Genomic DNA, 13,683 nt, shown 5'->3' with positions numbered 1-13,683 from the left:
ATTTTATGACCTTTTCTACCATAGTTAAGTGAATCATAGCAGTCATTAAGTTAGTAACATGGTTAAGTGAATCTGGCTTCCACACTGAATTTACTTAACAGAAGGTTGCAAAAAGGTGATCGCAGGACACTGCAACCATCATAAATAGGAGCCAGTTGTCAAGCATCTGACCATGGGGATGCTGTAACGATTTTAAGTGTGAAAAACTGGTCCTAAGTCATTTTTTTTCAGTGCCATTGTAACTTCAAACTGTCACTAAATGAATGGTTGTAAATCGAGAACTATTTGTAGTTGTCAAATTTTATTAAATCTACCTAGCTTCCTAGTAGTGGGGGAACTGGTACCTTTTTAAAGACTTTTGGCACTAAAGACTACTACTTCATTTTCCTGGATTATTTTAAATTTAAATAATTATAAATGATATATTATTGTATCCATAAAGTGCTATATAGAGAAACAAACTGATTTTATACATATCAAAGGGAAAAATACAAACATACTTTTGGCATGGTCCTCGCTTTCCTGGCTTTCTAGAAATTGGTAAAAAGTTGCATTTGCAGAACATCTTTGTGTTGTATTTTTGTTTTATATTTTAGTATCTATATTCCCATTGGGTTTAGGTGGAAATAAATAATATAAATGGTACATAAAAAGACTGCCTTTAGAAACAATACAAAGCTACCATAAACATTATTCTACAGATTTTGATTAGTAATCTCTCAACAACAGTATTGCTGTCATCTCTTCCTTAAAAAATATTCTCAAAAAGGTTATGTGCTATTATCTTAAATATGCTGAATTAACTTAAGCCAAGACAAACATCGTAGAAACCAGGAGTTTGTAGGAACATATCCTAGCAGCCAAACATATTGATTTTTGTCTCCCCCCCCCCCCACACACACGCTTTTAAATTTCCTGAAGAAGCTTCTTGGATGAGAAGCAAAACGTTTTCAAAGAGACAAAACCCAAGAAAGTCTAGTTGGCTTTTGGAAAAGACATTGAATATGTGTGAAAATATACATAATCCCGACTATCTTTCACCGGGATATTAAAAGAAATGCAATCATATCAACATAAAAATCTACTGATCCGTTTCCACGTTTCTCCAAGTTTTTTTTTCCACAACCCTCACTCTAATAACGAACTCTGATTCCAAATAGGAACAGAAATAGAATCACTTAAAAATGAAAAGTATCAAGATATTTGGGGGGAAAAAACAACCCTGCAAGCATTGTCTGAAACAGTCTAGTACGGACTGAGTATGCTGACCTGGCATGCTTTGAATTCAACAGATAGTAACTATCCTGAAAATCGACCTAGTAGTTGGACCCAACTCTAAAGAGTACACATACACCACCTGACCATAGCAGGTCCACCCTTTGAAGCTTTTAAAATGCACATCCATACCAACACACAGAGGAACATCTAATTGTACAGTCACTCGAGATGTACACCGCAAGTGTCATTCCTAAAGTTTCGACTCTCTCTGATGAACGTGGGCATTTCCCCCCCCTAAAAAAAACACCCTGAAGTGATACTACAGCTGCAAGAACTACTTGACCCAGGCTGAGAATTTTAACGGGTTTTCTTTTCAGGGATAATTTAATCTTTTAATTTTCTTTTAACTTTGTATTTTATATTGATGTGATTTTAAAATGCCCTGTAAACCGCCCTGAGTCCTTCGGGAAAGGGCGGTATATCAATCTAATAAAATCTAAATCTAAATCTACTTCCTCAATATAATTTTGCTGAGATAGCAATTCCTAGACTGCCCACAGTCTAGACCAGGGGTCGGCAACCTCGGCTCTTTTATGACTCGTGGACTTCAACTCCCAGAATTCCTGAGCCAGCATAGCTGGCTCAGGAATTCTGGGAGTTGAAGTCCACGAGTCATAAAAGAGCCGAGGTTGCCGACCCCTGGTCTAGATCAAGGGCTCTTCAAACTTGGCCCTTTTATGACTTGTGGACTTCAACTCCCAGAATTCCTCAGCCAGCATACGCTGGCTGAGGAATTCTGGGAGTTGAAGTCCACAAGTCATAAAAGGGCCAAGTTTGAAGACCCCTGGTCTAGATTTCACAAACCTGCTTACATAGCCTGCCTCCTCCCAACTAACGGTTCCCACCCCCCTTTCACACGACAGCTCCACAGGTGCCCCATCCCCAAGAGCGCTGGGTCTGCACTGGTGACCTCTGCTCGGCTTTTCCCGCGACCCCCACCCCCCACAAATACTTGCTTCTTTTCAGACACCCCCCTCCAACCACCTTTCCTTTCGACGGCCCCTACTTCCGCCGGTCCTCCCTTTCTTCCGTCCCCCCCGCCCACCACCACCACCACCACTTCGGTTCCTCAGCGGTCGCCGTGCCTTCCTCCTCCTCCTCCTCCTTTCGGTCCCCCTTTTTGTCACACTGACTTCCTTCTTGCGGATCGCCCCTTCTTTCCAGAACGGGGCGGGGAATCCCTCCCTCCCCGCCTCCAGGAGGATTAAAATCACCGGGAGGGCCCCCAACAACGTACGTGATCGGCGCTGCTATTGGCGCTGTAATAACAGACCGAACTGAACGTATAGCCCGAAATGGAAGCCGCCATGATGGAGCCCCACCACCTCCGACGACGACGATCCCACAAGCCACCGCTAACACCCGCGACCTCCCCGGCTCGCCGCGCGCCTCGATTTCCGGGCAGCGCGCGGGGCTTGCTGGGAAATGTAGTTCGCAACTGGCAAAGTCGAGTCCAGAGCCTGCCTGAAACTGGAGCACGAGAGAGCCAATAACTAAAGGAGCGTTAGTATTCCTTGCGTAGAGCACATTTGGCGATCGGCTCTTCCCCAGCTGTCGCAACTGGGTAGGTAGGTAATTCTTTTCTCATTTCCTGTAGGAAACTCGCCGCTTGTTTTGTTCCAAAGCCTGACATTGGAGCACAAGAGAGCCAATAACTACTGTAAAGGAGCGTTAGTATTCCTTGCGTAGAGCATATTTGGCTATCGGCTCTTCCCCAACTGTCACAACTGGGTGGGTAGGTAAGGCTTTTCTCATTCCCTGTAGGAAACTCGCCGCTTGTTTTGTTCCAAAGCGTTGTGGCGAACAGTTCGGAATGGCGGTAGGTGTGGAGACGTAACTCATCTTTCTTTTTTTTTTTAATGACTGCCACTGTAACCACGAAAGCAGCCGCTGCTTTTTCTTCCTCAGCCTTCACGCCCTGGTTGAAAGGAACGATAAAAGGGAGTCCTCCTGCGGCGTAAAAGAGGCTAACCTTGGACGTGCGCTGCATCTTTTCCGGCGATGAGCAGCTGCGGAGAGGAAGACTTTGAGCCTTCGGCGCTGGGGACCAGAGAACAGTGAGTACTCGAAGAGGGAGGCTCGCTTGGAAGCAACAGAAACATCTGTATTAGTCACGCCCTCACTAATCACCAAATCTAACTCTACTTCTAGGTATTGCTTTTAAGAATAGGATAGGAATAAGAATAGGAATAGAATTCTTTATTGGCCAAGTGCGATTTGGACCCATAAGGAATTTGTTTCGGGTGCATAAGCTCTCCGGGTACTTGCAAGCAACAAGTGACAAATCGTAATCATAATACAATCATTCTAAATCATGAGATACGACACTCAGTGACGAGGGTAAGATACCAAATAAAAGCAATCAAAATAAACTCACAAACGTACATAGGCAATAGCGAGCTACATATATAACTTGCTACATCTAATCACTCGCATCAAGAGTAAATCAAAAGTTCAAACAAATTGGAATTGGGAATCATACTAGAGAGACAAACATTTAGATGAATTTTTATTTTTGGACAAAGAAAAAAAGCCTTACTACCGGTATATATCATTGCATTCTAAAAAGCAGTGTTTCTGCCAGGTTGTACAAAAAGGGATGAACTGATTTTAAGATGGTGCTGATTTATTTAAAACTTATTATTTTGAGAGAAATGAATTACATTTTTATTCCACCTGGAAAGATTACATATGTTAAAAATAATACTTACAAATGAGGACCATGACATGAGATATGCTGTGTTTGGATGTTACCTTCTACTCTTGTTTCTTGTGTTACAAAATGTTTTTTAAAAAAGCCTTGATAAGTTGATAGGTTTTGTAATCTAGCTATCCATATAGACCAGGGGTGTCAAACTCAATTTCATTGAGGGCCGCATCAGCATTGCGGTTGCCCTCAGGGGGCCGGGTGGGTATGGCCAGGGTGGGCGTGGCCTACTGGGTAGGCGTGGCTAGAGTGCATATGGCCTACTGGGTGGGCATGGCCAGCTCTACATCGTTCGCATCAAGGGTGCCTATGGGGGCCTGGGCAGGAATGGGACAGATCTGAGGGTCTCTGGGACAGGGCCAAGGCAGTGGGGGCCATTCCCTCACTGTTTCCAGGATGGCTTCGCGGGCCACATGAAACCACTTCGTGGGCTGCATCCGGCCCCCGGGCCTTGTGTTTGACATGTCTGATATAGACCTTCCTGTCTTGTGAAAACATAAAGTTCTTTCCATTTCCATTTCCAGAGAATAGCTCTGTTTTCAGAACCTATAGTTTTCAGAAACTATAGAATCATTCATTGTGGTTAGTTGATTTGGTATGTTTTGTAAACCCAGGAATTTGGGTTCAACGATTAAGTCATCATATTAACATGATTAAATTAACTATTGTAATTATATTGGATTCTTATTCCACTGTTTTAATATATAACTCAAAGCAGTAAATATATTTAATATTCCTGCCTCCTATTTTCCCCACAACAAATGTGCATTATGTGCACATAGATTCCAAGTGGGTAGTGCCTGGAGAAAAGTTGGGTGTTTTTTTCCCTGAAGTCGGAATGAAATTTCACAGATTGCTTGACTGATACCCGGTTTTGAGTTTTAGAAAATAAGCTTTTTTTTAAAAAAATAACAGTACACTTACTAAATACTATATACTGCAATTTTATTTATATTTTATTTACAGAGTCTTTCTGTGTTAAAGGTAAAGGTTCCCCCGCACATGCGTGCTAGTTGTTTCCAACTCTAGGGGCCGGTGCTCATCTCTATTTCAAAGCCGAAGAGCCAGCGCTTGTCCGAGGACGTCTCCATGGTCATGTAGCCGGCATGACTAGTCGCCAAAGGCGCACGGAATGCTGTTACCTTCCCACCGTAGTGGTCCCTATTTTTCTACTTGCATTTTTACATGCTTTCGAACTGCTAGGTTGGCAGAAGCTGGGACGAGTAACAGACGCTCACTCTGTTACGCGGCACTCGGGATTTGACCCGCCAAACTGCCAACCTTCTGATCGACAAGCTCAGCATCCCAACCCACTGAGCCACCGCGTTTGATGAGGCTTATTCCCAGCTCTGTAACCTCTTCCCATTTGATCAAGACTGGTTTGGTTCTAAAAATAGAAAAGATAAATGAGTTTATGTTTCTTCTGGAAAGAGGGATACCTTTTCTTAAACAGATGAGGGGGAAATGTCATGCATTTACTAACATCCTTATTCTTTTTTCTTGTATAGCTGGGATGCAGCATATGAACGAGAACTTCATAATTTTAAAGAAAGTGGTGATACTGGGGACATTTGGCAAGTATCTATAACCACGAAACGTGCTTCAAAACATGTTTGTAATTTATTTTCTTTTTAAAAGTGCAGCTGTTTTTCTCAGAGTACTGGTAATGTGATATTCTGGGTTTTGGTTGTGTTTTCGAATGCCAACTTTTTTCTTAGCTAAACCTGTTGCAAATTAAAATAGCTACCGTAATCATCATTGGTCTGTTTTTATGTGGGAAAAATAAATTGTGACTACAGTATGCTTGGTAAAGGTAAAGCATTCATATCCTTGATCTTTTCCAAAAACTGAATAAGAAGCACAGGCAGATACATTGAAGCCTGGAACGTACTGTATATGTATATGTAAAACTGACAATCTCTCATCTTCTGGAATGTTAATACAACAAACAGATTTATCTAAATAAACTTGTAATGTGATCTCTAGAGACTGATATCTTAATGGTGACATGATGTACAGTTGCAAGAAAAAGTATGTGAACCCTTTGGGATTATGTGGTTTTTTGCATGAATTGGCCATAAAATGCGCTCTAAACGTCACGTAAGTCACAACAATAGAAAAACACAGTCTGCTTAAAATAATACTACACAAACATTAGCTGTTGTCATGTTTTAATTGAAGATAAGATGGAAACATTCACAGTGCAGGGTGGAAAAAGTATGTGAACCTTTGGACTTAATAACTGGTTGACCCTTCTTTGGCAGCAATAACCTCAACCAAACGTTTCCTGTAGTTGCAGATCAGACCTGCACAACGATCTGGAGTAATTTTGGACCACTCCTCTGCACAAAACTGTTTCAGTGTAGCAATATTCTTGGGATGTCTGGTGTGAATCGCTCTCTTAAGGTCATGCCACAGCATTTCAATCGGGTTGAGGTCAGGACTCTGACTGGGCCGCTCCAGAAGGCGTATTCTGTTCTGTTGAAGCCACTGTTTTGTTGAATTACTTGTATGCCTTGGGTCATTGTCCTGTTGCATCACCCATCCTCTGCGGAGCTTCAGTTGGCGGACAGATGGTCGTACATTTTCCTGCAAAATGTCCTGATAAACTCTGGAATTCATTTTCCCATCAATGACAACAATCCATCCAGGCCCTGAGGCAGCAAAGCAGCCCCAAACCATGATGCTCCCTCCGCCATGTTTTACAGTGGGCATGAGGTTTTGATGTTGGTGTGCTGTGCCTTTTTTTCTCCACACATAGTGTTGTGTGTTTTTCCCAAATAACTCAATTTTGGTTTTATCTGTCCACGTTTGAAGTTTGCAAAAGAGCACCTGGATGTTCCACAGCACTACTGGCAAAATATACTGTGGACAGTTGAAACCAAAATTGAGTTGTTTGGGAAAAACACACAACACTATGTGTGGAGAAAAAAAGGCACAGCACACCAACATCAAAACCTCATGCCCACTGTAAAACATGGCGGAGGGAGCATCATGGTTTGGGGCTGCTTTGCTGCCTCAGGACCTGGACGGATTGTTGTCATTGATGGGAAAATGAATTCCAGAGTTTATCAGGACATTTTGCAGGAAAATGTACGACCATCTGTCCACCAACTGAAGCTCCGCAGAGGATGGGTGATGCAACAGGACAATGACCCAAAGCATACAAGTAATTCAACAAAACAGTGGCTTCAACAGAACAGAATACGCCTTCTGGAGCGGCCCATTCAGAGTCCTGACCTCAACCCGATTGAAATGCTGTGGCATGACCTTAAGAGAGCGATTCACACCAGACATCCCAAGAATATTGCTACACTGAAACAGTTTTGTGCAGAGGAGTGGTCCAAAATTACTCCAGATCGTTGTGCAGGTCTGATCTGCAACTACAGGAAATGTTTGGTTGAGGTTATTGCTGCCAAAGGAGGGTCAACCAGTTATTAAATCCAAAGGTTCACATACTTTTTCCACCCTGCACTGTGAATGTTTCCATCTTATCTTCAATTAAAACATGACAACAGCTAATGTTTGTGTAGTATTATTTTAAGCAGACTGTGTTTTTCTATTGTTGTGACTTACGTGACGTTTAGAGCGCATTTTATGGCCAATTCATGCAAAAAACCACATAATCCCAAAGGGTTCACATACTTTTTCTTGCAACTGTAGTTACATTGCATGTGAATGACACAATGTGTGTGTCTTCCTTTAGCATCACCTAATGGAGTAATTTGTCTGAACCTCTCTTTCTAATTAGGTTTGGTCAAGAAAGTATGACTCGTATAATTAGATGGCTAGAAAAACAAAAGATACCTCTGGACACTTCTGTCCTTGACATTGGAACAGGAAATGGCATTTTGCTGGTTGAATTGGTTGGTATTTGTAATATTAGTGCTTTCTGATGCAAAATGCTTACAGCAGAAATTGAGCAAATAAGAAACTTTAATGAAATGGTCAGATTAAATTAAATGTAGAATATGCTGATTATCCTGCAGTGGTCTTTCTATGTTCATGATATGATTTTTTTTTATTTTATTTTTTTAAAAAACCCACCAACCCTTCATATTAAGCAAGTTTCATCAAAGTTCAGTTGTATCCGAATGCTGACTTAAATATTTAGAATTACATTTGGAAAAATCAAAATCCAATATAGATTAAGGAATTTGTGAAAATTACTGAACAGCTGCCCCTGAATTACTAGTTGTACTCATGAAGTCCTAATATTGTTTCATTTCTTCATCTACATTACCCACTGCATGGCAACTGGTTTTATTTTCTTAACTTAATAGTTACAGAATTTGCAGTGCATTGTTGTTGCTAAGATGTGTTTATACTGGAGACAAGCATTCCTATGTTAAGTTTTAAAAGGATGAATAAATATTCTGCCAAAGAATCCAATGTCCTTTAATCATAGAGTAACCATAAATGAGTTCATGTGTAAATTACATGCATAAATAGCAGGAGACAAGAACCTTTATATCTCTCTTAAAATCCGATGTGTAATTTATTTTTATATTTAGTATCCAAGTACTTATTTGTTAGGCTGATGCAAAAAAAGAAAAGTATCAGAAATATGAAAATTTGATTCATTCATACTACTTTTACTGTATTAGTGTAGCTTCTGCATGACATTAACATTTGTGTTTAGTGCAATGTAGTGCTTTTTTTGTAAGAAGGTGCCGGAACTCACATCTTGTTAATCTTTTATTAAATATATATATGTATTCAGTTCTTAACATAAATTTAATTTATTGTATTTAAGGCAAATGTTCATAGTAAATTTTACACTAAAAATTTAAAGATTTTAAATTCAATGATTTTTTAAAATAAAGAAATTATTTACCTTTCGCACATAGTCAATCACTGTACACACACCCATACATTAGTTGTGTAATGAAAGATAACGGTCGCCGCCCGCAGTAAGCACTCAGCGTGCAACATGACCTATCACAAGCCGAGACATTACAACCAGCGCAGATGAAGTATGCATGCACTGAACTTGACATGCAAGCAGCCCGCATGCACCGTTTTCTTGATTTTGCTACTGTCCTGCTACACTCGACAGGGCAATTCAAGTCCACGTGGACCAAACATCAAATTTTCAAAAGTTACTTGTAAAACTTGGAAAATCTGTCGAAAAAAGGTGCCAGAACTCCATTCCAGTGTGTTCTATGACAAAAAAAGCACTGGTGCAATGTACTGTAGCCAATGGAATCTTTCTGTTGATTACTAGGAACTGAAATTAGAAAAGTAATTAAACCCTTCCAGTTTTTCTTGCAAAATAAGTTCTGTAATTTTTTTCCTATCGGTTGATGTAGCTTGCATATGTATTTTAGTTCTCCATAGGTTAACTGTGATGAATACAGTACACCATGAAAGCCAGCTAGGAAACAAACTAAACATGTTTAGTGCTTAGTGAATTTTTTCTTCTCTTTAGAGTAAATGTGGTTACACCAATCTTACAGGAGTCGACTACTCTCCTTCTGCAGTGCAACTTTCAAAAAATATAATGGAAAAAGAAGGGCTATCTTATATTAAACTGCTGGTAAGTTTTTGTGAAAACTTAAGAAGAGGATACTTAAAATGATCAGGAAGAGGTGGGATTTTAGGAAATGTAAATGTAAAAGACAAATGATAGGACTGGCCTGATTGAACTGTATTTAAAATTCTCTTGATATTCATAGATTTCATTTATTGAACTCCAATGCAAACATTTAAATCAATATTAAGCAAGTTAAAATGACTTCCTTCCTACTAACTATATGGAGCTCCTCAGTCATATTCATCAAGGGGTTAATTACAGATCATTGGAACAAGAAACCTTACTGTACAAGCAAAATGCAACTATGAATGTGATCAAGAGCAAGAAAATTTTTCATGTATCCAGATAGGGGTGCTGTTACCAATTCATACAGGGTTGACAGTTGTTTAAAGAGATGTGAGTTCTTGAAGAAAATTTTATTAAGGCTGCAGTCCCAGATGACACCAAGCATTAAGTCCTACTACATTCAATAGGGTTTACTTCTGTTTAAATGCACGTGGCTTTTCTTCCCTGTTTCTTCCCTATCATTTTCAAACTCTTTTGCTAGCTTCCCTCCTCATGGTCCCATTCTGTTCAGTTTTCAAGGGCTGATAAGGCGATTCTCTGTGCTAATGCACAAATAGTCGAGACCAGTTTATATTAGGTTGAGGAGTAAAAATCATCAAACATACAAAAATAGATGATTGATGTGCAGTTTAACTATTATTCTGGGCCCGGAGACAATGCAGTTCTGCTTAGTTATAAAAAGTAACAATTGCATTAACATGTTCTTACATTTAACAGTTATATCTACCTTCTACAGATTGAAGACATTTTAAATCCCTCAAATGAATTGTCAAGTTTTCATATATGCATTGATAAAGGGACTTTTGATGCTATTAGTTTGAGCCCAGATGGTGCAGCAGAGAAAAGGAAACAGTATATTAAATCCCTCCAGAGGCTGTTGAGATCAAATGGCTTTTTCCTTATCACATCTTGTAACTGGACTAAAGAAGAATTGTGCAAACAATTTGAAGAAGGTGCATGCTAAGTTTCAAACTGTATATACCTAACTTAAAATGTGACTTTGCTTTTTATGTCTTTCAAGGAAAATGAGCCTTGGTGGATCAGTGGGCTAATGCCTCCTTAAGTAACACCAGCTGCCTGCAATTAGTGCAGGTTCGCATCCCACCAGGCTCAAGGTTGACTCAGCCTTCCATCCTTCCGACATAGGTAAAATGAGGACCCAGATTGTTGGGGGCAATTAAGCTGACTTTGTAATAAAGCCGCTTGGGGGGGGGGCGAAAGCCCTAATAAGCAGGCATATACATAGAATGAAGGCTATTGCTAAGCGCATTGGTTTGTGCTTAAATTGTAAGCCGCCCTGCGTCTTCGGAGAAGGGCGGGATATAAATGGGATTAAAATAAAATAAAATAAATAAATAAATAAATAAATAAAATACTGTAACTCCTATTTACGCAATACATTAGTTGAGTTTTGGACTGATTGATTGATTAAAATTTTTATGCTGTCCATCTTGCTGAGGCAACTCTAGTTGGCTTACGTTCACATAAAGAAAATGATATAAAACCTAAAGCAATAAAAAATTATACATTTAAAATTCAGTTAACATTAATTTAACCAAGATGAGAGGAAGGGAGCAAAGGGTGCATTAAGGAAGAGGCAGGGTCTGTCTAACTTATTAAAGACCTCCAAGATGCGACTGTCCCATTGGGGCCCCTGACCAGCCAGCAGAGCCAGGTCTTCAAGCCCTTTCGGAAGGCCAGAAGGGTGACTGCAGATCTCAGTGGGGGGGGGAGGGAATCACAGCAGAAAAGGTTATTCTCCTGTACCCCATTAGGTGAAATTCGTTGACTAATGAGATTTGCAGCATGCCTCTTCTGCCAGCGTGGGTGGATTGGGTTCATCTCATCAGGATGAGCTGGTTCCTCAAATACTATCATTGGATCCAATCTATATTAAAGCAGTAGTAAGCATTCTTCTGCTCATCTTCATTTGAATGTGTATGATTAAGGCCTGTTAAACCCTTATTCTAAAAGGTCGATGATTTGAAGTTCAGTGTAAACTATAAATGGCTTAAATAATTTCCAAGTTCCATAATTTCAATTGAAATATGTTGCAACATACTGAAAAATGAAGGATGGCAGTGCAGTGGTCTAGATGTGAAAATGCTTGCCTCCCACTTGAAAAGTTCAGAGTTCAGTCCTAGGCAGCAACAGGGCCCAAAGAGAAAATATCTGCTGTGAACACCACATAGGCATCAGGAAGGGCATCCAGACAGTAAATGCTCAGCTCCATTCAGTTGCCCTGACTCCACCCCAATAAAAAGGGATTACAGTGTCATAAAAAGAAAAAAAAATGTGAAGATGAAGGATGTATATTTGCCTTTTTGAACTCATTGGTTGCCTCGGTGTTACATTTTTTAATTATACAGTGCAGAAATACTACAGTAATGTATCAAAGAAAGGATATTAGCAATCTTTCCTTTCTCCTTTAGTTGTTTTCATAATACCAAAAATAAGCTGCTTTTTAACTGAACAGCAGCTTGGCTCTGGCAATGAAAACATCTATGATTTGCAGTAGTGTATAAAGTATGTGCAGTTCTGTGTTAAATCAAAAATCTTGAAGCCTTAGTCATTAACCTTTCATATGTGAGACAGAATGAGGCTAGTTGGAAGACTTACTAACAAAAACATTTAAGTTTTTTTAACATATCCAATTGCTAGTTTCATAATAATCCATCTTACACATTCCTATTTGAACACTTGAAAATAAGATGCTATGCATATTCCTATTAAAAATATGGCACTACCCTATATTCTCTATGGCCCCTTATTACTTAATTTTCTTGCTATAGCATATTTCTATCACTTGATAAAGACAGAAACGGCATGCAAAAAGATTACTACTGGTATAAAATTCAAACAGTTAAAACCAAGACTAAGCTTTTAGGTGTTGTGGGAAATACAATTTTGGGTTTCTAATAATTGGTTACTGACGCCAAGAAAAATAATTTCATATATATACTACTTCCTGAAACTGCACTTATTGTAATTCATAATCTTTTATTTATGTGCAGTTTATGTTGGTCAACACTATAAAATTACCACTCTTAATTTTGCAGAATTTGCTGTATTGTATGCATATTGTTTGAATTAATATCAGAATTTAAAGGGCTATCAAGGCTTCTTTTTAATAGAAATATTTTCCTTATATTTAATAGGGTTTCTGCTTTTGGAGGAACTGCCATGCCCAACCTTCTGTTTTGGAGGAAGAACTGGAAATAGTGTAACTGCCTTGGTTTTACAAAAAACATAAAGTTTTGAATAAATTTTGGGATAAAGATCTCCTTTTGTTAATTTTGGATTTTACCATAGAACTGGATTCAAAAGTAAAATACAAGTTTTAGAAATTTGATAGTTGTCTATATGTTTGATTTTTTTTTGAGGTAAATAAAATATTTATATAAAATGAATTTATATAAATCCTGTGAAGAAATTCATTTATCATTGTAGCTGATGATGCAATTCCTTAAGACAGTTTATTTAGAAATGTGATAAGATTGATATAATTGATTTGATATTTTTTGAAAAAATGAATTGAACCTGTGGGTGTATCTTGTTACCTAAAGAATGCAAAAATGGTTCTATTCCCTGAGGGGTAAAAATAAGTGTCTACAAAACATTATTAAAATATTCCTACTATAGTAACATATAAGAAATAAGAATAAGAAGGCCAAATTTAGAGAAAGTCTATACAAATGATTGTATATTAAGCATATCTAAATACCATTTCTGCATCGGAGTGTACAATCACACTTGACCAAATAAAGCAGGCATGTCAAACTCGCAACATCATGTGACATCGCATGACGTATTGCGACTTTTTCCCCATTGCTGGCAATGGGGTGGGCGCGGTTTTGGTGTGACACATCCGGCCCACAGGCCGACAGTTTGACATGCCTGAAATAAAGTATTCAATTCAATATTCTAAAGGACAAAGAAACCAAATATTAATTGATCCTAGTTAGGCAAACATTGGTCTTTGTTTCTGTGGCAGTCAGCTGGAAGGGTTGCACGACACAGGTCGCTAAGTGATTCACAGTTTCACTGGATAGATGACTGATTATCACCACATATAGCATTAATTGTAGTTTTCAAT

At 39.0% G+C, this 13,683-nt stretch overlaps 2 protein-coding genes across 4 annotated transcripts in view; one reads left to right on the top strand and one right to left on the bottom strand.

Annotated features, from left to right (window-relative positions):
- The window catches only part of ABRAXAS2 (abraxas 2, BRISC complex subunit), a 29,378-nt gene extending 26,754 nt beyond the window's left edge, over positions 1-2,624 (bottom strand). Inside the window, exon 1 of the mRNA XM_083364528.1 lies at positions 2,516-2,624. Coding sequence (XP_083220654.1) covers positions 2,516-2,587 — 72 coding nt within the window. The 5' untranslated portion in view covers positions 2,588-2,624. The remainder of the gene's footprint in view (positions 1-2,515) is intronic.
- A 116-nt stretch (positions 2,625-2,740) lies between these two features.
- On the top strand, positions 2,741-12,997 carry EEF1AKMT2 (EEF1A lysine methyltransferase 2). Of its 3 annotated transcripts, XM_083364540.1 has the most exons (8): positions 2,744-2,842; positions 2,876-3,097; positions 3,187-3,335; positions 5,494-5,559; positions 7,737-7,851; positions 9,417-9,524; positions 10,324-10,540; positions 12,746-12,997. In XM_083364540.1, exons 3-8 carry the CDS (start codon positions 3,280-3,282, stop codon positions 12,838-12,840), a joined length of 657 nt encoding a protein of 218 aa, XP_083220666.1. In that variant the 5' UTR covers positions 2,744-2,842; positions 2,876-3,097; positions 3,187-3,279; the 3' UTR covers positions 12,841-12,997. The 3 variants fall into 3 exon arrangements, with proteins under 3 accessions (XP_083220668.1, XP_083220667.1, XP_083220666.1); XM_083364542.1 differs by lacking the exon at positions 2,876-3,097 and having other exon boundaries at positions 2,741-2,842; XM_083364541.1 differs by lacking the exon at positions 2,876-3,097 and having other exon boundaries at positions 2,741-2,846.
- The last annotated feature ends 686 nt before the right edge of the window (positions 12,998-13,683 follow it).

Source organism: Vipera ursinii, assembly GCF_947247035.1.
Source record: "Vipera ursinii genome assembly, chromosome: 5".
NCBI classification, from domain to species: domain Eukaryota; kingdom Metazoa; phylum Chordata; class Lepidosauria; order Squamata; family Viperidae; genus Vipera; species Vipera ursinii.
This window is presented reverse-complemented; position numbering and strand designations above follow the sequence as displayed.